We start from the raw sequence: 25,073 nt of genomic DNA, 5'->3' as shown, positions 1-25,073 counted from the left end.
TGGAGCAGTCAGGCGGGTTGTATCTACTTGTGCCTCCCCGTTCCTGAATCTTCCCAAGGGCCTTTCCCCTGATGACCCAGCCTGAAGGTGGGAGCAGCGGATCTTCTAGAACTCAGGGGCAAAACGGTCACCCTTCCCCCACCCCAAACAACCCAAAATACCCAGGGCCCTGAGCCCTGCAGGATGACGCTGCCCAGTGACTTGGAGCCCCCAAGGCTACGTGTGGGGCCTTGTGAAGGCTTGGAAGCCAACAGTGGAGAACAGCCTTGGGGCTTCCAGCCTGAGCTGGACGGGCAGGCCTGACCTCTCCTGCTCAGGCAGCAGCCCAGCGAGCAGGACCCACAGACCCTGTCCATCCAGAACACGCAGGCGACCTCCCAGAGAACCCAGGGCAGCAGCAACCCATCACCACAAAAGCCCTCGGCCACTGCAGCAAACACTTACTTTATATACGTGTTGGCATTTCCATCTGGGAAAACATACGGGTGCTTCTTCCGGAAGACGTGGCCCACTCGGCTGCAGGGGACGATCTCTAGGCTGCCCCCGCACATCCACACCCTGAAGGAGATTTCTGCAAGACAGCCATGCCCCCCATCACTGCTCTGCCTCCTGGACGGAGGGGCACAGGATGGCAGCGTTGAGACTCCAGGCGCCAGGGAATCCCAGGGAGCGGGGAGGGCCGGCCGCACCCAGCCTCGGGTGCGGCGGTTACTAGCGTGCTCCACTGGCCCGGCAACCTCGGCTTCCCGGCCCACAACAAGGATTGGTAACAACTCACACCTGGGAGGGTGGTTTGAGTTAACAGGGAAACAGTGGGCGGCAGGGAGGAGCACACAAAAATCAACACCTGTTCGCTGCCCTCTTGGAGGCCTCTGGAACACACTCAGGGGCCCGCACGGCGGGGGCCACTGCTGTCATGCTTTAGCCTGGAAAGAGAAGCCTGGGGGCTATGGGAGAGCTGCTTTTGAGCACGTGGAAGATGGATTAGACGAGCTCATATGATCCCAGAGGGTTAGAGCCAGGACCGAGGAGAAAGAATTTCCACTGGAGACTATGGGAGAATTTTCTGATGGTCAAGGTCCAGATAGAAGGGGCTGTCATGGAGTAAGTGCGTTTGCCACTCTGACAGGCTAGCAAGCCACATGGCCTGGAGGCGACAGAGAGGACCAGTTCCCAGGAGGCACCTGGACAAGGTGTCCAGGACAGAGCCTCCCGACACTGAGACGGCAATTCTACCCGCTGCAAGGGCCCCTGAATCTTAGCCCGGAGGAGGAAGTCTGAGCCGTAGTCGAGAGCTGGGAGCAGCCATAGAAAGTGCTGGAAGCCTCGAAGCTCTTGTTGGAGGTGCTCCCCTGGGTGGGGATTTGCACACAAACCCCTTTTTCCCGTTGGCTGCTGCTGCAGGGACCTCCGGGAGCGGGGAGGGGTGGAGTTACTCTGCTAACGTTGGGACTAGGCTGGCGGGTGCATTTCTCCCTCGGGACTGCTTCCTGCAGGCTTGGAGCAGCGGAATTCAGGGGTGGTGGGGGAGTATCTCTCATCACTGCCCTGGTTTGGAATTGCTGAACACTGTGAGGAGTTTTATTATCGCTGTTAACTCCTCTACAGATGGTGTAGCCCCTTACGGACTGCACCCAGGGCAGCCTCCTCGCTGCACGCCACTGGTTGCCCATCTGAAATGCTTGCTTAGCCTGTGCTTCTGCCGTCAAGCTCAAGCAAGAGGAGGACAGGATGGCTCAGGAAAATCCCGTGCCCATGGGCAACCGCCCCTGGAAGCGGCCCGGGTGTCCATGAGCAGGAAATGAGGACGCGGGTATTCCAGTGCTGTCCCACCATGTACGACATGCCCTGCACCCTCCAGCACCTTGGGCCCCACTTCCCTGGGTTTCTTCAAGTGCCTGGACACAGATTCTTCATCCTGATCTTCACCTGCTCTCATACCCGCCTGTCCTCAGTCACCCTTTACCTGTCTCCTCCTGCCTCCTGCCCCGTGTCCCTGGAAGAGTTGCAGGCCAGGCTGCCTTGACAGCTGTCGCCCCCTGCCCAGGTGCCCTCCCAGACAGGCTACAGCTCACTTCCAGCAAGCTCGGATTGCCCTCAGAGTGGGGGCAACGTGGACACTAGGATGAAGAATGGACGTCTCAAGAGTGCTGTCAAATGATGGCAAGAACACAGGGTCGGGGAGAGACGGGAAAAACTTGGCTTTGGGGTCGTGGCCCCAGGTCTGCAGTAACCCACTAGCCGTGTCCCTGGGAAACCTGCTTGACCTCGTTGAGGCCAGGTTTCCTCACACATAAAATGAAGATCATAAAAGTACTCCACAGGATTGCCGTTGACATCAAATGAAATGGAATTTCAAGAATAACTGTGAAAACTCTTAAGTGTGCTGGGAATCTCAGTAGCAGTTACAAGACATTCCTCTGCAGGCTGTCTCTTTAAGACATGGACGCCAACGGCATCGCCCACCTGTGCCCACTTCCAACTTCCTAGATGATTCACAGCTTCCTGCTTCTGCCACAGGAGGCCGTTGAAATCTGTGGTACTTAACACCTGAGATTTTGACTCCACAGAAATCCATGATACACGGCGCCCTGGTGTTTGCCTGGTTGGAATCGGGGGCACCAGCCTGGCGTTGGCGGGGGATGATGAGTGAGCTTAGCTGACGGCCAACATCCAGCTCTCCACCCTGCAGTGATGCACGAAGGGGCGGAGGGCTCGGTGCAGGGAATTGTGATGGGACATGTGTGAATTTAGCCTCCAGGGCTCAGGTCTACTGGGCTCCAATCATCAGCTCCTCTCCAGGACCTCAAAACAGGGTTTCCAGTTCCCAAAAGGGAAAACCCTTTCATCCCTCAAAACCAGAGATGGAGGCCTTGCTTACTGGATATAACCTACCAATTCTGTGCCGGCTTTCTTCCAAAAATATGCATACATTTCAGCTATGGTCTCTTCCTTACATGTATTCAAATGAGACATACGTCCCTCCTCATTTGCAAAGCAAATCTCTCCAACCTGTGCCTCAGTGCCACCCACCCTTCCCGCCCCTGAAACCCGTTCCTCTCCCTGTGCTTCCCTCACCCAGCATTCTGCTTCTCTCTGAATCTATTGGCACCCCCCTCCTCTGCCACCATCATGCACAGACCCCACCTCAGAAAGTACCGTTCTCCTCTCCACCTTCCTTTTGGGCTTCTGGCATTCTCCACCCCAAGGCGCTATCTCTGAGTGCCTTGCTGACACTGCTTCCTCATCTGACCCCAACATTCGCTTGACGCTGAGGACTCACCCCTAGCCCACCAGCCCAGCTCTACTCCGGGCTCCAGCACTGACCTCCACGGCTGCCTGACGCTCTGTCGAGGTGCACTGGATGCCCTCAGATGCAGTACGTCTTCTACCCCATCAGCATCCTCTAATAGCCCTCTGCAGGCTGCCTCCTCTCCTCCGCCTCTAAAACCATCCTTCCTCCTCGTTTTCCTGTGTCTGTGCTGCTTTAACACATCAGAGCATCTCAGTTCTGCAGGGGAGGAAAGGACTCTTTCATTTTTTCCTGGGCTGGGCTTTGGTCCTCCCTCAGGCAGTAACTTATTAGTCATCCTAACAACCCCACACGCGGTTGGGGATGTTTTTGACGATGCAGAAGCAGTCCTGATAGGACGACTGACAGCGGGTAGCTGGCCTCTGAAGCCCATCTCCCCAGCTCCAAAACTCCTGCCCTTGCCCTGACCCCATCTCACTCAGTGTGGACACGCACCATCAGCCAATGCGGCTGTGGACACGAAGCTCCTGCCTTCAGGGCACTCGCAGACGAACCAGAGAGACCAATCTATAACCAGCTGCCTTATCCACTCCTTCATCCAGTCCTGACACCTGCCTGTCTCAGCTCTGCTTCCGGCCAGCAGATGTTGCCCACAGAGGCTGCAGCCTGAGATGCAGTAAGAGCTTCTCGCCTCTGGAGTCCAGACTGTCGTATCCAAGATGACCTGAGACACATGCCTTGCTGTGCCTCGGCCAGAGTCAAGGCAGTCTGGGTGACGAAGCTTGGAGCGTTCAGATCAGTGTAATGACCTTCAGGTACCATAGCGTGGAGTATTTAAAACCTAGGACGTATAGTTGTCCCACCCTTAACTACACCACTGACTTCAGGATAACGATGTGTATCCTCCCAGGACTGCAAGCCAGGTCGGGTGATTCACAGATCTGTGCTGAAGCCTCTGGGAAAGGCTTGTGATCCCGAGGTCCAAGCAATGGGGCCGTAGACCGAGGTGTAAAGCAGTGGGCCTTCCAGGTAGAGCCCAGACCCTCCACTTGCCATGTCTTCAGTTCCTGCAAAGTCATCACTTTCTTAAGTGAAGGAGTCAAAAGATGATGTAGGGAGTTTGTGGGGAGTTCTCACTGAGTCAGCACCCGCATAATCTCCCTGGTGATGGATGTCACGCAGCCCCAAATCTGCTCTGAATTCCAGGCAGGGAGATGCGTAATTATTCCATCCTCATTGGGGGCGCTGTTGCCTTCTTCTTTTCTTTAAACTTCAGATTAATATTTGGGAATAAACTACCCTCCCCAGCCTCTGTTCTCAGCTCTTTCCTTCTATTTCCTCATCAACTCATCAGCAGTTTTACCAGCGCTCATAAGCCCCCAACCCTTAACCAGAGCCAGCGTCTACCTGACGAGCCGTGATGGTGGACAGGAATCCAGGGGAAAGGGGACAGCTTCCTCCCCAGGAACCGAATCACAGCTATTCCTATACCACTCCTTGGCCATATAGGTCAAGTTGAAATCTCCTCTGATAGCCCGGTTTCTACACAAAGGCAAAGGGAACATCAGACACGGGCTCCCCTGAAGGCAGTGGAACCTCATGGACTGTATACAGACATATTTATTGTCTACACAGCATTAGCCACTCTCCCTCTGGCCGGGTTGAAATCTAGTGAGGACAAAGGGATTGCAGGGGACAGTGATGGTCAGTAAGAGACACTCCTCCGTCCACACAGACAAATGTGGTGACAGGGACCTTTCCTTTCAAGAATCTTTACATTCTCAGGGTCACCTGAGCTAGAAAGCTCTGTTATTATTTTTTAATGAGTACACGGACTCGAGTAGAGGCAATCTTATTTGGGCCACAAAGGATAACCTTGAACCTATGAGCAAAATTATGCTTCACACCATCCGGGACAATCAAGGTTGCATCCAGGTCCCTGACTTCTGAACAAGCAGTAACCACAGGCCCACCCTGGTCACCACGGGCTGTCCGGCTGCGAATGTCATGGTGGCACCCTTTACCTCTCCACAGTCGCTCTGGAAACGCTCTGAGGGACCGCACCTGGGCCTGGGGCTTAGCAAGCAGCCCCAGCTGGGTCAGGGGAGGATGACTTTACATCAGACTTGGTTGCTCTTCTCAGAGGAGGCCACTTCTCTCATCTCGAGCCCCTGAACCTGGAAAAGGTGAGGCCAAAAGAGAAAGCGAGAGGGACCCACTGTTCCCGCGGGTGTGACACAGTGCTCATCTGACAAACCTGCTCGCCTGCAGCCCGAAGGCGAGGCAAGGCCACTGCTCGGGGCCTCATTCGTCTTCACAGTGGCCCTGGGAGCGTGTTTCTACTGCTGCCGTGACAAATTACCACACCGACCCAGCGTGGGTCTGGTTGGGCCCTCTGCTGAGGGTCTCTCCAGGCCGCGATCAACATGTCAGCAGGATTAGGCTCCTTTCTGGGGGCTCTGAAGCTTTCGAGTTGATTCAGGTTGTTTGCAGAAGCTGGTTCCTCGCGGTCGCAGGGCTGCGGTTCCCTTCTCCTCACTGGCTGTAGGTCAGGGGCCCCTGCTACACCCACGCTGCCCCTCCCCCGTCACACCAGTGGCAGCCAGGCCAGTTCCTCCCAGGCTGTGAACCTCTCTGACTGCTTCGCTCCATCTCTTCTGACTCCAGCCAGAGAAAGTTCTCTGCTGCAAAGGGCCCAAGTGATTGGACTGGGCCCACCTGGACACTCCAGGCCACTCTCCCAGCTTCAGATTCAGGAGCCTTAATCACATCTGCAAACTCCCTTTTGCCGTGTAAGGTAACCTCCTGACAGGATCTAGGTGAGGAGATGCTCTCCGTGACCAAACTTTACTCAGGCTCGCCCTCTCTCTGACTAGGCATGAACTGTTGTTCCTTACCCTCGTCAGGCCTGCATCCCGTTTTAGCAAGAATCCTGCTAAGCCGGTTTAGAGAATCCATCCCCCCAGCCTGTCCCGGCCCCCATATCTGACTACCCTGGTAAGAAACCTTAGGTCTCCATAGAAATTCTGAAATTTTTTGTTCTAGTTCTGTGAAAAATGCCAGTGGTAGCTGGATAGGGATTACATTGAATCTGTAGATTGCTTTGGGTAGTATAGTCATTTTCACAATGTTGATTCTTCCAATCCAAGAACATGGTATGTCTCTCCATCTATTTGTATCATCTTTAATTTCTTTCATCAGTGTCTTATAATTTTCTGCATACAGGTCTTTTGTCTCCTTAGATAGGTTTATTCTTAGATATTTTACTCTTTCTGTTGCAATGGTAAATGGGAGTGTTTTCTTGATTTCACTTTCAGATTTTTCATCATTAGTATATAGGAATGCCAGAGATTTCTGTGCATTAATTTTGTATCCTGCTACTTTACCAAATTCATTGATTAGCTCTAGTAGTTTTCTGGTAGCATCTTTAGGATTCTCTATGTATAGGATCATGTCATCTGCAAACAGTGACAGCTTTACTTCTTCTTTTCCGATTTGGATTCCTTTTATTTCCTTTTCTTCTCTGATTGCTGTGGCTAAAACTTCCAAAACTATGTTGAATAAGAGTGGTGAGAGTGGGTAACCTTGTCTTGTTTCTGATCTTAGTGGAAATGCTTTCAGTTTTTCACCATTGAGGATGATGTTGGCTGTGGGTTTGTCATATATGGCCTTTATTATGTTGAAGAAAGTTCCCTCTATGCCTACTTTCTGGAGGGTTTTTATCATAAATGGGTGTTGAATTTTGTCAAAAGCTTTCTCTGGACATCTATTGAGATGACCATATGTTTTTTATTCCTTAATTTGTTAATGTGGTGTATCACATTGATTGATTTGCGTATGTTGAAGAATCCTTGCATTCCTGGGATAAACCCCACTTGATCATGGTGTATGACCCTCTTAAATTTGCTGTTGGATTCTGTTTGCTAGTATTTTACTGAGGATTTTACATCTATGTTCATCAATGATATTGGCCTGTAGTTTTCTTTCTTTGTGACATCCTTGTCTGGTTTTGGTATCAGGGTGATGGTGTCTGTCATACAGAGTGAAGTAAGTCAGAAAGAGGAAGACAAATACCATAGGCTAACATATATATATGGAATTTAAGAAAAAAAAATGTCATGAAGAACCTAGGGGTAAGACAGGAATAAAGACACAGACCTACTGGAGAATGGACTTGAGGATATGGGGAGGGGGAAGGGTAAGCTGTGACAAAGTGAGAGAGAGGCATGGACATATATACACTACCAAACATAAAACAGATAGCTAGTGGGAAGCAGCCGCATAGCACAGGGAGATCAGCTCAGTGCTCTGTGACCACCTAGAGGGGTGGGATAGGGAGGGTGGGAGGGAGGGAGACGCAAGAGGGAAGAGATATGGGAACATATGTATATGTATAACTGATTCACTTTGTTGTAAAGCAGAAACTAACACACCATTGTAAAGCAATTATACTCCAATAAAGATAAAAAAAAAAAAGAAACCTTAGGTCAGTGTAGCAGAATTCCCCCCACTTTGTTTTTAAATTAAACTTTTAATGTTGAGATAATTGTACATTCACAAACAATTATAAGAAATAAAATAGAGATGCTGTGCACCCTTCATGGTTTTCCCTAATGGCACCGTCTTTCAAATTTTAGTACATGAATTTAACAAAGATACTCACATTGATACAATCCATCAATCATATTCAGGTTTCCAAGTTTCATGTATATGAATTTGTGTGTGTGCATGTGTGTATTTACCTCATGCAATTTTATCACATGCATATGTCCATGTATTCACCAGTAAAGACACAGAAGAGTTTCATTACCACAAAGATCCCTCATGCTGCCCTTTTAATCACACCACCTCTCTCCTCTCCCGTCAACCTCACCTTTAGCCCATGTTAACCATTACTATTTCCTTCATAACGTTGTCACTTCAAGAATATTATCCCCCCCACTTTTGATGTTCCCTCTTAGTAATTTCCATTCACCGCCCCCCGCCCTGCTCCTTGCATCCAAATCCCCACCTGTTCTTGTATTTGGAGCTGAGCCCCGTACCCCCCAGCCCTGCCATTGCGATAGCCTTGACACCCATTGTGAGAGTCCTGAGTAAAGTCTTTCTTACCATTTTAACAAGGGTCAGAATAATTTTTTCTCTAATACGGGGATTAGGGTGGGGATGTATTTTGGCGGAGGCCCTTCCCCTACCATGGGGATCACTGTCGCCACTTTAAAGACTTAGAAACAGTGAGGTAAAGCAACTTTCCCAAGGACACAGAACTAGTGATGTCTGCGGGATTCAAACGTAGGCCTGTCTGATTCCACAGCCCATGCTGACACACAGGAGTGTTCCTGCCAAACCTGACACAGCCTGATGTCCTTGGCTGTTCTGGGGATGGGGGAGCTGGTGGCAGCTCCTCTCTGGGGCCCTCATCTCTCTCCTCAGCGTTGTCTTTTGTATCTGGTATGCTTTAGAAACCCCCCATTTTAAATCCAGAAATCCCATACTCTCCCTTCATATATGTGCCAAGGCCTCCATTTTGGAAAGGCACACCTCCTACCCCACCACTTACACACACACACACACGCACACGCACACTTTTACTGGGCAACAGGTTCCTTTCATCACCTCTAAAGACCAAAAGCTGAAGTGAGTAGATGGATTAGATATTTTCCATGTATCCTGTGTTATGAAAATTGGAGTTTAAACATCCAATTTTAATGCAAAACAACTTCTGAAAAATAAAAGGCTAAAAGCCACATTTCCCTAAAGCCTGTTCCTATGCTGAACTGCAGATGTAATTATCAATACTTCAGCTCCTCTTAGAAACGCTTTGTGGGAATGACTGCACCAGGGTCGGGCTGCTCGAGGGCATAGCTGGGGTTGGCTTTCAAGTGGCCACTTGGGGCCGCTCCCAGCAGATGAAAGTGAGATGGGCAGGCCAGGCAGTGTGCCACAGAGGACGGTCCCGGTCACCCTGGCCAGAGCCTTGTCCAGTGATCTCATGGACTTCTGGGCTGTGAAATCAAGTCGATGCAACAAAGGCAACTACGTCTGGAACACGCAGAAAGCCCACGTCTTGGGAAAGGAAAGACATCTTTACCTGCCGTTGTTATTCCCCACGGGCTCTGTTTAACGCACGGAGACTGATTTTACATGGAGCCTCAGAGCTGTGTACATGTGGTCCTTCCCACCCTGAACCCCCTTCCTGGTCAACCTCCCGCTTTGAACACACATTCAGCGAGCAGTTTCCACCGCTCCAGTCATTGAGGTCGAGAAGTTAGATGAATGTTCTTGTGGGTGGAAGGCACAGAAGTAAAACAGACAAATACGCGAGAGGGCCCAGTACCAGAGTGGAGAGGAGAGCAGGGTGCTGCGGGGAGTGGGCAGAGGGTGGGTAGGGAGGGTGTCCTAGTCCTGGGGGAGGCCAGGCAGCCCCAGAGCTGTGATCTGTGGCCATCTGGCACTTGGTGGAGGGTGGAGGCTGGATCTCTGTAGATGGCTGGGCATGTCCGGGCAGTGCAGGAGGGTCTGTCAATGCCTCTGGACTGAAGGCTGGGGAGGTGGGCAAGGTCAAGGAATGGTGTGGGCGTTGTCTTTAGGACAAGAAGGGGCCACAGGGGGTGCCAAACCCGGGAGGGTGGGAGAGATTGGCATTTCCAAGAGCACTTTGGCGGGAGTGTGTGGGGATGGCTTTGAGCGGAGCAGACTGGAGGTGGAGAATCATTTAGGAGAGTAAGAGGGGGATGGACATGAGTGATGCTGAGGGGAGAGGATCTTCAGGACTTGGAAGCAAGGGGCCCTCTTGCCATACACTGGAGCTTGGATTTTTTACTCTGACATGCAGATCCCTTTTCCCCTCCTCACCATCTGTCCTTTGCAGGTGGACAAATGGGACCTAATTAGACTTCGAAGCTTTTGCACAGCAAAGGAAACCATAATAAGATGAAAAGACAACCTATGGACTGGGAGAAATATTTGCAAACGATGCAACTGACAAGGGCTTAATTTCCAAAATATACAAAAAGCTCGTACAGCTCAATATCAAAAAAAACCCCGGGCTTCCCTGGTGGCGCAGTGGTTGAGAGTCCGCCTGCCGATGCAGGGGACGTGGGTTCGTGCCCTGGTCCGGGAAGATCCCACATGCCGTGGAGCGGCTGGGCCCGTGAGCCATGGCCGCTGAGCCTGCGCGTCCGGAGCCTGTGCTCCGCAAACGGGAGAGGCCACAACAGTGAGAGATGCCACAACAGTGAGAGGCCCACATACCGCAAAAAAAAAAAAAAAACCCAAACAACTCAATCAAAAAAGGGGCAGAAGACCTAAATAGACATTTCTCCAAAGAAGACATACAGATGGCCAACAGGCACATGAAAAAATGCTCAACATCACTGGTTATTAGAGAAATGCAAATCAAAACTACAATGAAGTACCACCTCACACTGGTCAGAATGGCCATCATCAAAAAGTCTACAAATAACAAATGCTGGAGAGGGTGTGAAGAAAAGGGAACCCTCCTACACTGTTGGTGGGATTGTAAGTTGGTGCAGCCACTGTGGAGAACAGTATGGAGGCTTCTTAAGAAACTAAAAACAGAACTACCACACGACCCAGCAATCCCACTCCTGGGCATGTATCTGAAAAAGATGAAAACTCTAATTCAAAAAGATACATGCACCCCAATGTTCATAGCAGCACTATTTACAATATCCAAGACATGGAAACAACCTAAATGTCCATCAACAGATGAATGGATAAAGATGTGGTACATATATACAATGCAATATTACTCAGCCATAAAAAAGAATGAAATAATGCCATTTGCAGCAACATGGATGGACCTAGAGATTATCATACTAGGTGAAGTAAGTCAGAGAAAGACAAATATCATATGATATCACTTATTTGTGGAATCTAAAAAACATATATAAATGAACATATTTACGAAACAGAAATTGATTCACTGACATAGAAAACAAACTTATGGTTCCCAAAGAGGAAAGCGGAGGGTGGGGGAGGGATAAATTAGGAGTTTGGGATTAACATCTACACACTACTATATATGAAACAGATAACCAACAAGGACCTACTGTATAGCACAGGGAACTATATTCAATACCCTGTAATAACCTATAATGGAAAAGAATCTGAAAAAGAATATGTATGTATATGTATAACTGAACCACTTTGCCGTACACCTGAAACTAACACAGCATTGTAAATCAACTATACTTCAATTAAAAAAAAAGCACTGCATGTTCTGGCATGTAAAATGCTAAAAAAAAAAAAATCCAGAAATGACTTTTAAAGTGCTAGGAGCTGGGCTCCCCTGGTGGCGCAGTGGTTGAGAGTCCGCCTGCCGATGCAGGGGACACGGGTTCGTGCCCCGGTCCGGGAAGATCCCACATGCCGCAGAGCGGCTGGGCCAGTGAGCCATGGCCGCTGAGCCTGCGAATCCGGAGGCTGCGCATCCGGAGCCTGTGCTCCGCAACGAGAGAGGCCACGACAGTGAGAGACCCGCGTACCGCAAAAAAAAAAAAAAAAAGTGCTGGGAGTTGGCTATAGTATAATGGAATGTTGGAATTGGAGAAAACAGTGTTTCCTGTGTTAGCTGTCTGCAGTGCTTTCTTTGTGATTTAAAAACTTTTGTGATGGATTGTAAAATGTCTCTCCCACACCTCTCCCGAAGCCCCCCCTACTTCCCTGGTCCAGTCAGCATTTGGTGATGTCAAACCACTGGGAAACCAACAAGAGGAGATCACCCTGGATGTGAGCAGATGTGTGTCAACGTTGCTATAAAGAGAAGGTACTGGTAGGTAGGACCAGAATGTGACATCATTGAAAGTAACACGCTGCCTGCATCCACACGTGGCTGCCATGGAAAGGAAGGACCACATGTACTTTGTGTGGGTCAAGAGGGGCAGAACAAGGCCTGACTGATGGAAGCTGGGCTTCGACTTAGAAGAATTTTCTAACAACTCAACACAAAAATTCTCAACAACAGAACTTACCATACTGTGAAGCAGCAAACACACCATCATCAGTAGCATTCGAGCAGAGACTGGATGACTGCTGTCTATCAAAAGGGCTGCAGAAAGGATTCAATGTACAGGGATAAAGGCCAGAGCACATCAAGAAGAATCACGAGAGGTACTGTGAACGGGAGGACATCTGATGGGCTCTGCCCAGAAGGACAGAGACCTTGTCCCCATTGAGAACGCCAAGGGTGTACCCGGCTCCCAGTTCTCCCGGGCTGGTGCAGGCAGATCCCCCCTCAAACCCCACCCCAAAGACCCCCGTGGCATCCGAGGACTGAGTCCTAGTCAGGGGATTTGGTTTGGTTTGTGGGAACTGGGATTTTCTGCTTTGTTTGCCAAGCTTCCAACCTGGCCCCCACACAGCAGGACACGGACTTTTCTGATAGATTTCTCTACACTGCCCAGTTTAGGAGAACAGATGCTGTGGGTCAGGCCAACAGCCATAAATTTCCAGGAAATAACTCTTAATGACTGAGGAAGAAAGCCATAACGCATCCTGGAGACAGGGACAGGAGAAAACAGGGGCAGAGGACGATGCACAGGGTTACCGCTAAATGCCAGGAAGAGCCCCATGGATCCTTCCCCTGGCCTGCGCCACCGCTCGGGGAGCCCATGCCAAACACGCTCCCCGGCACCAGAAAGGGGAAGGGGCCCTGACACCCCTGGACTCTTCTTCCTCTCTTGCGGTTTATGTTTTTATTTTTTTTAACATCTTTATTGGAGTATAATTGCTTTACAATGGTTCTCCTGTGGTTTATTCAACAAACAGTTCCTGAAGCCTCCTTCGTGGCAGGTACCATACTGGGCAAGGGAGCTAGCCGTGAACAAACAGACCAGATCCCTGCCTCGTGCAGCTTATAGGCTGGTCACCTCTTAGGTCTTACCTGCTGGAGGGAAGAAATGGTAACTAACGTGTACTGTGTCCACATGGTGCCCAGGGGTTTTACAGACTTACCTGAACGGATTTCCACAGCAACCCCCAAAGCATCCCTGTGTTACACTTTTAACACACGAGGAAACTGGAGGGTCAGTCATTGTCATCATCTAGACGGGACGGGTCTCTACTACTTTCTCCTGGATCTGCACATGGCAGCCCTACACCACTGTGGCCACACCTGGCCATGTGTTTACACAGTTCTGGAACACGTGACCCAGCCCCTCCCCCCTCTCCCACTGCTTTCTCTGCGCGGAAAGATGAGGGCTTCTGCAGCATTCACCCAGACCCTCCTCGCTAACCCAGTGCCGAGTGCTGTACGCCTAGACCAGCCAACAGATGTGATCCAGATGTTAATGGCGTTGCTGTCCATCCTCCTCCTCATGCTTTTTATCCCCAGTCTCCTTCCAACTCCAAATCCCCATGTTCAGTACTCCCAGCTCAAGCCTGCCTCTGGCCCTCAGACTCGGTGCTCCTCCTTTGGTCTTTCCAGCTTTCGCATCTCAACTTCCCCCTCATGGTCCATCCGGGTGTGTTTCCCTGGTCCGCAGCATCCATGTGGCCCCATGGATAATCCCCCTCCTTCCCTTCTGGCACCCCACGTGGTGTTCCCCCAAAGGAGTGACCTGCTGCCCATCTCCCTGGCCCTCATCCCAGGCACACGTGGTCCAATGACACGGAGACCCGCACACTAGCCCCTGGATGCGAAGACAGCGACTCACCGAAGTTCTCCCCGCCCCAGATGTCCATGTCCATGTCATATTTCCCCAGGTAGTCGAACCAGGATTTGTCCATCACGAAGAGCCCTCCAGCTATGATTGGAGTCCTGTGCATTTGGAAGGAAAAGAAGGAGGGTCAGTCATGGGAGCGGGGCTGCTGCCGTGTTCTCTGTCCTGGTGGTCCTGATCTTGACGCCATACTGTCCACTTACCTCAAACAGGAACATGCTCCAGGGTTTTCCCTTCGACTGTAAATCTCCTGACCCTGCAGACAGGCTAACATGCTCGTCTGCACACCTCCTGTGGGGCAGTCGGGATTTGCTCAGAACCCCGGCTGTTCGGAGGGCCTGGGGAGCCTCCCCCTGGCTTCTGCCACAGGCCCTGCCCAGCGGGGCTCTCCTGGGAGCTCCAGTACAGGGAGCGGGGACCACGGGCCACCGACCAGGCAGAGAAGACGGGCTGCGGCAGCAGCTGTGAACAGCACATCCATTTCTTGAGCCTGGACTCTCTCTTCTTTTTTTCCTCTCTTTCCTTCTGCTACAGATTGAGTTTTATCCCCCGAAAAACATGTTGAGATCCTAACCCTGAGTACCTCAGAATGTGACCTTATTTAAAAAGAAGGTCTTTACAGAGGTGATCAAGTTAAAATGAGGTTATTAGGGTGGGTCCTAATCCAATAGGACTGGTGTCTTATAAAAGGGACATGTAGTTGCAGAGACAGACATGCACAAAGAGAAGACAATGTGAGGAGACACAGAGAGAAGACGGCCCTCTGCAAGCCCAGGAGAAGGTCCGGCACAGCCCTCAGAAGGAAGCAACCCTGCCCCCACACGGCAGGACACGGACTTTTCTGATAGATTTCTCTACACTGCCCAGTTTAGGAGAACAGATGCTGTGGGTCAGGCCAACAGCCATAAATTTCCAGGAAATAACTCTTAATGACTGAAGAAGAAAGCCATAACGCATCCTGGAGACAGGGACAGGAGAAAACGGGGCAGAGGACGATGCACAGGGTTACCGCTGAATGCCAGGACCGCTAAATGCCAACACCTCCGTCTTGGACTTCCAGCCTCCAGAGCTCAAGACGGTATGTTTCTGTGGTTTAAGCCACACAGCCTGTGGTACTCTGCTGCAGCAGCCCTAGTAAACAAACACACCCTCATCTTCATTCTCTTTCCTTGGGGTCCTCTCCCAAGCTCCCCTCCCCTTGACCACTGAAAGAGATTCCGGAGAAGCCACTTGGAAAGGAAAGGGCTGCAGAGTCCAGCCAAGCAACCCGATAAGCACAAGGACGCATGTCTGCAAGAATCAACAGCTCGGCTGGGGTGCTGGCAAGCCCTCCGGGACCTCGGCCCTCATTCCGTGGGTCCAGAGGGCGAAGGGCGTTTTCTTCTATGTCAGACAGTTAGTTGACGGGAAGCAGGCCAGAAGCTCGGTCTCCCGATGCCACGACACCCTACTATCCTCTGGGAAACACTTGTCCTCTGAGGAGCAGAGATGTTCCCACAAGAAGAGAACCTGCCCCAAAAACCCTACCCCTGGGACAGAGAAGGGAAACCCAGAGGCAGCGGCACCATCACCGCCTTGACCTTGACTTTGTCCTGGTCCACTTGCCACATCAGACACTTCCGGCAGCAAGTAACCGAGGCACTGGTGTGTGCTGCGTGGTCCTGAGGATGGTGAGAAGGTTCTGCTCTCCCTTTAGGAGCAAATGGCACTATCTGGCATGCCACGTGGCTCCAACCTCCCTCTCGGCATCACGCCAGGTCATGAAAGCTGGAGGAGGGAGGAGGGACTGGCGGGAAGATGCGACAGAGGTCCCACTGCAAAGTTCTCCCAATTCCCACCGTCTGTCTGAGTGTCACCACTCAGTTCTTCACAGCCCTTTGAGTCTCAGTTTGACTTAAGTTAGTTCAATGAAAATGATCAAACATTTACTCTGTGGCAGGCCCCGCGTTGCAGAGGTGCCCCTGAAGAGCCCAGAGCATCCCTGCAACCCCGGCAGGAGCAATCCCCGTCCCGTGGTCTTCTCTCCACACCCTGAAGCAGCTGCTGGCCTCCTGACGTTCCCCTGGAGGCAGGAAAGTTTTAGATTGGAGGTTCGCAACAGGCCTGGGACACGTGCACCCTCCAGTCTTGGGAGCACTGAAGCCACACACACGATGCAGACACCGCTGGGTGGACCCGTGCTCTACTCTACGCCGAGCCCTCGGATGGGCCTGAACCCCATCTGGCCACTGTGCTGTGGGTCACAATGGGGTCTGGAAGTGAGAATGTAGATGAGGACAAGGCAGCACCGCAGAGGCAGCCCAGAGCTGACGCGCCTGTCGTGTTCTCACGTGGGACGCGGCAGTCGTGTGTGTTCATAGCAGTGGCCATGCCTTGACAGCAGCGTCCACTTACAGCAATGGCTGACTCGACCTACCTGGGCTGAATCCTGACATCCAGCACCTGAGGGCTAAGGAACCATCTTTTCTCTTGTCAGAGGCTCAAACGGGACCGTCTGGGACCCTCCAACATTTAGCTGGAAGTGTAAATATTGACATGGCATGTGCGTGGGTGGACAGCGCTGGGCAAGTCCTCAGCACAGGTCTCCACCGGCCCCCACCCCTTCAGCAGAAGTCTCCACGAGGACGGAAACCTCCTAAAATAAGGGCAAAGGCGGTGCTGGCCTGGCAAAGGGTCCTCTTGGTTTCTGCCCAATCGTGTGAGCATCTCCCACGGACTGCTTCCCTATACCACGTGACAGTGGGAAGGGCCAAGTGGTTATGAATCTGCCCACCCCTAACCCTTGCCCTGACTCACCTAATGGGCTCAGTGGGGTCCAGGCGCCGAGCCTTCTGCTCTGGTGTGAGCTGCTCCCACTGGAAGTGGAGGCTCCAGTCAAACCCTGAAACACAGCATCCACATGGCTGACTTGGTCTCTCTGATGCACCTGCAGACCTTGTTCATTCTGTCCCTTTACTAGAAGCTCAAGAACGTACCCAGTTTCCCAGGTGGTCCCAGGGATAACAGGTCTCACCCAAGCTGGTCGGCAACATAGCTGCCTGATTTCCCTTCCGGCTTCCTTCTTTCTCTACCCCCTACTGCCTCTCTGAGGCTTCTCTGCTGGGTGGACTTAGGGAACAAAGGGCACAGGATAAAGAGTGGGAGTTGACAGAGTCCAAGAGTGGGACCTAAGGGGGACACGATGGACAGTTACGGAGTGTGGCCCTTGGCCAAGAGTCTCGGGAGTGGGGGCGTGTAAGCAGGAGGTCTGTGAGGGGCTGAATCACCCCAAACCCCTCTTGAGGAGCCCAGCACTCAGCCCTGGGCAGAACTGTGGTGGGCCTTGAAGAGAGGGAGGCACCCAATACTGAGATGCTGGAACAATTCAGGTCCCACATTGGAGGGGGGCCCTTGCTTCCCTCGAATCCTCAGGCTCTGGAGTGACCCCGTGTTGGAGCTAGAGCTCAGGGGGCTAGGAGTGACCTGCCACCCCCCCGGCCCTTCCATTCACAGTCCCCATGGCGAGGGCCACCCTGGAGCTATTGACATTACAGGATGCAGGGCTAGGTGATTTTTCTCACTTTCCCCCTTGGCAGCAACGACCAGGAGAAAAAGAAAGTCCTTACTGGGCAAGGGTGTTAGCCCCACTCACCCCCTCTAAGTTCCGTGGCCGACTCGATGTAGTTGAAGGTGTCCAGGTGGATGATATCGATCACGGGGCACACCACCCGCGTGTAGTCCTGTAAAAAGAAGGCCTCCACGCTCAGATGGCGGCATAAGAGAGCCAGGCCAGGGCTCGGTAGGGCCTCGCCCTGGGAGGGCCGGAGACTGGGTTCAGGGCCTTGATGAGAACTTTCCTCTCTGGATCTCAATGTTCTCATCTATAAAATGGGCCAACAGACACTGCGACCTCTCCAGGTATGATGCCTACAATGCTACGAGCCTTTCCTTTACTCCCGGGCGCCTTCTCGTGGCCATGTAGTCAGGGTGGAGACACGGGGAGGCTGGCTGGGGCGCGCTGCACACTGAGGAAAGGGACGTCAGGAAGAAGGGGAGCCCTGAAGTCCTTCAGTGCCATGGGGCTCTCAGGAGGCAGAGGACACAGTCAGCCAGCAAGGTGGCCTCAAGCCTGCAGCTCCAAGAAGCAAAGCCACACCTCCACAGTGGGAATTTCCCAACACTTACCTTCTATGCCTATGGTTCACGGGCAAGTTGATGCGTAGCATCTCCAGAGATTCCAGACTTGAGTTGTCACCTGTGAGAATCAAGCCTGCACCTCCAGCCCTGACTTTGCTCCTCGCTTCCAGGCTCGGGCGGACGGCCCCTCCATGTGGACGCACACGGCCTTTCAGCGGTGCCTTCACCATCCTCTCCCCACACACGCTCCTTCCCTTGGTTCCCTCTTTCTGTCAACATATCCCCCCTTCCTCCCCAGCGCTGCCTTAAGAAGCTACACCTCTGCCCATCAACCGGACGGATCCTGCCGACTGGAACTCTACAACTGCTTTTCTGAGTGGATGCCGACTCTCCCTTACCCCCTCGCGCCTGGCGAACGCGGCAGTGACTCCCAGCTCCTCTCCCCACCCTCACCTCACCCCTTTCCCTTTCATTCTACAGGTGGCTGACAGAGCTGTCTTTCAAATCTCACTCTGTAGCTCAACAGCTAAAAACCTGAATTGCCTTGAAGATAAGGTTCAAACTCCTTAGCCTGGCATCCAAGACCATCAAAAAACAGGCCTGTTTCTAGCTTTCCGGCCTCATTGCTTGCTACCTCCCCCAGGCTACCCCGCTGATAAGCATCCACGTCATCCAGGGGCTAGTTTCAAAATCTGCAAGACAAATTCACCAGTTCTTGGGGGCCATCAAGGCACTGCGTATGTTTTTAAAATGTTCCTTAATTCTGGATGAACGCTCCCGTGCTGGTATGCAGGAGGGGAAACTGGGCTCCCATGGGCAGGATAACTGAGCTGTGACCAGGAGACTCACTGGCTGAATGGGAATCCAGCAGCTGGGAGGAGACAACAGGCCTGGGCCTACAAGGCAGGACCACTTTTCCAATCCTTCGCACCTACCACCCCCCGTCAGCATGGGCAGGAACTTCTGTTTCTCTTGCAGTCATTTAATTTCCTGATTCAACCTCTCCCATAAATAAGGTCGTCTTCTAATTTTAAGCTCAGATTCACCGAGCACCCGCCTTGACATTCACAGACTTAATTTGGCCCTTGGCCTCCACACACAGCTCATCTCAACAGTGACAAGGTGCCTCTGAAGCCAACTGGCTCCCGCGAAAGGAAATGCTCATTTTCAATGCATTGCTTCCCCCTCTGGGATGTGCACAGATGCTTCCTGCCCAGCTGCCACAGTGCTCTGGGGCCCCTGTCACCATGCGTCCGTGTGTATATACACACTGCACGCACACACAGCCATCCACCACCCACACCAATATCTCCACAGAGACACACCCCAAAGATATTCTCCTGACTTGAATTCTGAAATGTTCTCAGAAGTTCAGAGACTGATCTTCTTCTGTGGGTCTGACAAAGTCCTCTTTTTGCCTTTGTCTGCTGAGTTTGGGCCTCTACAGCTTCACTGAGTCTTTAGGTAAAAACCCTTGTGCCATAAAGGATTAACCTAAAGATACGTTTAGCCCTTGCTCAACTCCTGAGAGGTAACTTCTAAGCCCTTGGCATGTTCTGCCTATAAAAGTGTCTGTTCACCTGGGACCCTGGGGTTACATCAGATAGTCTATGCTAACGATGAGGTTTGTGGTGACGGCCTTGGGTCACGGGGTGCCAACTCAACTTGACCCCTGGAGGGGCAGGGAAACCATGGCGGTGATTAGCCACGTCTATGTGACTGGCCTCCAATAAAAACCCTGGACACCTAGGCTGGGGTGGGCTCCCCTGTTTGGCAATGCTCCGTGCATGTTGCCACACATCCTGGCTGGGGGAAGCAAGGGCTGCCCGCACGCCAGCACTGGGAGGGGACAACTGCACGATCGTGCCCGGAACTCCCCCCATGCACCTCTTCCCGCTGCTGATTTTAATCCACATCCCTTTGCAGTAATAAACAGTAACCACGTGTGTAGCATCTTTGCTAAGTTCTCAGTCCTTCTAGTGAATTACTGAAGCTGAGGGTGGTCTTGGGGACCCCAAACTGCAATACTGTTTATTTTTAATCTTTCCTCAATATTTGGAAACTGCAAGGCAAAATAAAATGCTGGTTGCTTACCTTGGCCACAGGCTTCCCCAGAAGCCACCCATGGGCTCTGCCTCCAGGGCTGTGACAGACTCTGGGGTACTCTTCTGTAAGCTCTGAGGGTTTCTGTCCTTCCACAACACGGTTGTGACAGCTGCTTGGCTCAGAGTCACGGAGGCCAGACAGGCAGAGAGGGACGTTTGGGGCTAAGTGCTATGTGGAGCCAACCTTATGAGGGGGCTGCAGAAGATGTTAGACATGACCCCTCGAACACAGGACACAAACCTCCCTGAGTGACCCTGGCGGTCATATCTGCTCCACTTCTGTATCCCTCAGCCCCAGGCCAGAGCCGGCTGGGCAGCAGGTGTTCAGCTGGCATTGGCTAAAAGAGGGCAGCTATGAACTCTCTCTGAGGACACTGTCAATGGCTAGAGGCCAAGCAGGTGGATCAATTACAGCTGAGCAGGATGGCCTCTCCTCACACAGGCTCAGGGATGGATGGACTCTCCCTAAAGATGCCCAGATCCACTGCAGGTCCCCACCTGTGTGCTCCCGTGGCTTTATCTTTAAGGCTAGGTCCACAGGTAAGCTCAAACGGCAGCTGCTGAAATCCCCGGCAGATCAAGAACAACACGCCCTCCCCCCTCCGACACAAATCTAAGCCCAAGCCCCACTGAGAGCCCATGGCCATCAATTACCCCTCCAGTCGTACCTCTCTTCTTTCTCCACCATCTCATATAGTTAAAACCACATTGTAAACGGGCAACCAAAGAACTTCTAGAGACGACCATTCACTCATTGCATCCACCAGCATCACTGAGCACCTACTACGGTTTAGGGACTGTGGATGGTACAAAGATGAATAAGCTCTTGCTGTCTAGGGAAGGTGGTGGACAGGAGAGCAGAGGAGTACAGTGTGGGGTGTCTGCTAGCCTGGAGGGAGGGATGGGGGAGCGAGAGGGGGGTCAGGGACCTGGGTTCCCATTCTGGTTCTGACATCTAGAATACGTTTTTTTTGTTGTCTGTTTTTGTTTTTTGCGGTACGCGGGCCTCTCACTGTTATGGCCTCTCCCGTTGCGGAGCACAGGATCCGGACACGCAGGCTCAGCAGCCATGGCTCACGGGCCCAGCCGCTCCGCGGCATGTGGGATCCTCCCAGGCCGGGGCACAAACCCATGTCCCCTGCATCGGCAGGCGGACTCTCAACCACTGCGCCACCAGGGAAGCCCTAGAATACATTTGACCTTAAGCAAATCAGCACATTCTGAGGAACTCTGTTTCTTCATCTATGAAGTAAAGGCAAATTATAATTTGCAAAACTATCCTGCCTTCCTAACAGGGCTTTTGGAAGGAACAAGAAAGGAAGCATGTGAAAGGGCTCTGAAGCATATGTAAGCCATTATTTATATCAATTTGCCAAATGCTACAGGGATTGAAATTTCTTAAAATCTTTTTTTCCTACTAAAGGAATATGTAGATAAGGGTGGCAGGGAAGAAGCCTCTGTTTAAAAAACCCTAACAACTTGGTGCTTGTTTCAAGTATCATCATGTAATTGAAGGGAAGGAAGGGAAATCAAAGAGATTTTCCATGTGGAAAACACCAGCTGAGGACAGCTTCTGACAGCTCAAGCCCAACCTCTTCCTTATCTATTTCTATTTTTGAAAATCCCAAACTCCAATTACAGCTTAAAATTTCCACTTCCACTCACAAGATCAAATCACGTTTTACTCTGAGATGAGACACATACGAGACACGTGGAAACAGAGGCTGACACACGCCCACACTCCCCATCCTGAAGGGGATGTCTCAGCAGAACCATCTCGTTATCAAGAGTCGGGGTCTGGTGAAAACCTCTGCAGGTGAGGGTGGGACCACAGTCTGGGGTTTGTCTGAGCAATCCTCTGCCATGAAAGCTTTAGGTCAGACAGTGGTGGGCACTGGGAGCTTGGCCTGGGGGGCTGAGCCCACTCTTGGGGCTGCATGACTCCTAGAGGAGGACTGCTGTGCAGGGATACACAAGAGAGCATTTTTTCAAAGAGGGCTTCAGAGATGGACTCAGCGCCACGGGGAAGGAAAGGGCCTCCAGGTTCATTAAGGCTGCCCGAGGAAAGCATCCTGCAGGGACACATCAGCCTGGAGGTCCTTATAGGTCAAACACCGAATTACCACACAACCCAGCAATTCCACTCCTTGGTATGTACCCCAAAGAATTGAAAGCAGGTACTCAGAGGAAAACCTGTATACAAATGTTTGTAGCAGCATTACTCACAATGGTAAAAAAGGCAGAAACAACCCAAATGTCCATCAGTGGGTGATTGGATAAACAAAATGTGGTATATACTGTGACATTGTGATATGAAAAGAAATCTGAATTTAGCGTTTGTTCCTCCTAAAACTCTTGGAATTTCCTGACTGATTGGGGGTGACAGGAGTATCTTTTGTTCTCATAATAAGCCGTTTTCACTCTTTCTGAGTTTATACTAATGAGGTGACTCTTGGAGGAGGGGGGGCTGGTTCCCAGAGGAACCATGTGATTAAAGGGCTGGAAATTGCAGCCCCACGCCCAACCCCCTCACATTCCCTTCCCCATTTTCCCCCCACCTCCAAGGAGAGGAAAGACGCTGGAGATTGAGCTCAACCACCAATGGTCAATGATTTCATCAACCACGCCTATGTAAAGAAACCTCCATGAAAACCCTAAACAACACGGTTTGAAGAGTTTCCGGATTTACTAAGAGTGGACTTGAGGACATGGGGAGGGGAAAGGGTAAGCTGGGACAAAGTGAGAGAGTGGCATGGACATATATACACTACTAAATGTAAAAGAGATAGCTAGTGGGAAGCAGCCGCATAGCACAGGGAGATCAGCTCGGTGCTTTGTGACCACCTAGAGGGGTGGGATAGGGAGGGTGGGAGGGAGGGAGACACAAGAGGGAAGAGATGTGGGGATATATGTGTATGTATAACTGATTCACTTTGTTATAAAGCAGAAACTAACACACCATTGTAAAGCAATTATACTCCAATAAAGATGTTAAAAAAAAAAAAGTTTCCGGGTTGGGGAAGAAAGCAGGGTGTGGATTCCTTTTCCATGGTCCATCCCAACTCTCCCTCGAAACTCTGCCCAAAATAGGTGTTCGATAAATGTCTGGTAGTTAACTTAGAGGCACGAAGCGAGCCCGTTTTCCTCCTATTCCAACCTTATCACCTCCCGTTGCATCTAGTTTCGTATTATTATCATTTCCAAACACTGAGCACCTGACTCTGTGACCACAGTGAGGTGATTGGTGCCGCCCTGGGTTTGTCATCTGTTAAGGGAGACAGAGAACTAAACCCAGAAAAGGAAATTGTAGGGCTAAGTGGGCAATTCTTGCTGGGAGGGATCCCAGCTGGCCACGCAGTCAGGAAAGACTTCCTGGAGGAGGGGAGACATGGGTGAGGCCCTGGAGAGCTAGGGGGTTGTGGAGAGGAGGGGAAGGGCATCCAGGGACAGGAAGGGCTTAGAGGGAGATGAAGCAGTGGGCGTGTCGGGCACGGGCAGGGAGGAGGAGGAGTCTAGCTTTGTAAGAGTGTTAGGCTTGGGGGGGGCTCGCTGCATTCATAGATGGCGCACAAAGGGAGGGGAGGACGTGGAAGGGCCTCCAGCGCCGGGCCAAGCCCCTCAACAGAATGGTCTGCTCATAACCGACTATGTCTCCATCCAGACCTCTTCACCTGGTTATGTCACACACTTATACGAGCCCTCCCGATCTCAGAGAAAGTGGTCACGGGATGGGTTTTAACATCTAGGCCCAGGTGTGGGAACTCTGTACACCCACCGAGGTTCTCTCAATGGATGAACAAAGTTGGTGAGGATTTCTCAGTACTCTGAGCGGTTCACACATCTCAATTCCTTCATCCTCTGAAAACCGACATTTTGCAATAGGAGTCAAGGAGCACCTTCAAGAGCGAGAAGGAAATAACCACAGCACAGGGGAGATGCTGTTGAGGCAACAATGAGGCCCCTGGTGCTGGTGGTACCAGGTAGGAAATATCAGCCCCAATTATATGATTCTCCCTGTGATCCTCACCTGTGAAATGGGTATGTTAAAAATACCCGACTTCACAGAGCAGCTGCAGGAGACAGTAACTCAGGGAGGAAATGAACAGCATAAATGCTAGTCACAGACACTGGCATCTAAGCATGCAGTGCTTTCTGCAGATCAAGGCAGGGGAGGGGTGGATGGATTTTTGGGAATATAAAATAATGATGGGAAAATTTAAAAAAATTTTTTTTTAAATTTCAAGAGGAATAACTGAGACCCAGAGAGAGAAAGCAGACAGAATTCTAGGGTAATTTAAGGGCAGACAGTGGCAAGGAATTCAGGTCTCTTAGCATCCACCCCCGGCTCCCACCTTGGCCTTTGGAGGAGGGTGACACATGGCTGGAGATAAGTCAGAAGCCTCAGGATTTGCATTTTGAGGCCTGGTTAATTCCACTGCCTCCTTTTCACAAATGACACTCATCAGCACTCCCTTTCTGGAACTTTCTAACATCTGGGAGAAATCGCTCTGGGCAGTTCTCTTGGCCAGGAAGCTGCGTGTGTCATGTACCAGCCATCGGCAGCCCCGCCTGCAGGCCTGCTGTGGGTGACAGTGTGATGCAAAGAAGAGGTCCTGGGCTTTGTTCCACCGCTGCCTGCTGGGCGACCCCGGGGAAGGCCACTCTCCCCCATTCTCTTCATCTATAAAATGGGGATAGCAATCTGTCCCACCCACCCCCCAGGGGATTGAGGACACATGTGAAGTCCTGAGCTTACGGAAGTGGGGGGCACGGAACCCACCTCGCTCACCTCTTTGACCCTGTGCAGCAGGGGCTGGAGCCAGTCCCTGTTCACCTCACAGTGGCTGTCGAGAAAAGTCAGGGTGGTGCCCTGGGCAACATCGGCACCCCGGATCCGGGACCGCACCAGACCTGCAG

The 25,073-nt window shown here is 51.6% G+C and overlaps 1 protein-coding gene across 1 annotated transcript in view; it reads right to left on the bottom strand.

Moving 5' to 3' along the window:
* GALNT14 (polypeptide N-acetylgalactosaminyltransferase 14) overlaps nucleotides 1-25,073 on the bottom strand; it is a 125,855-nt gene that overhangs the window by 25,540 nt on the left and 75,242 nt on the right. The window contains exons 6-10 of the mRNA XM_060026323.1: nucleotides 24,946-25,067; nucleotides 17,567-17,654; nucleotides 16,732-16,816; nucleotides 13,930-14,033; nucleotides 445-571 (exon numbers count right to left, since the gene is read on the bottom strand). Coding sequence (XP_059882306.1) covers nucleotides 445-571; nucleotides 13,930-14,033; nucleotides 16,732-16,816; nucleotides 17,567-17,654; nucleotides 24,946-25,067 — 526 coding nt within the window. The remainder of the gene's footprint in view (nucleotides 1-444; nucleotides 572-13,929; nucleotides 14,034-16,731; nucleotides 16,817-17,566; nucleotides 17,655-24,945; nucleotides 25,068-25,073) is intronic.

Source organism: Delphinus delphis, chromosome 12 (assembly GCF_949987515.2).
Source record: "Delphinus delphis chromosome 12, mDelDel1.2, whole genome shotgun sequence".
In the NCBI taxonomy this organism is placed as follows: Eukaryota; Metazoa; Chordata; class Mammalia; order Artiodactyla; family Delphinidae; genus Delphinus; species Delphinus delphis.
Note: the sequence above shows the minus strand (reverse complement) of the source record. Positions and strands in the feature narration are given on the sequence as shown.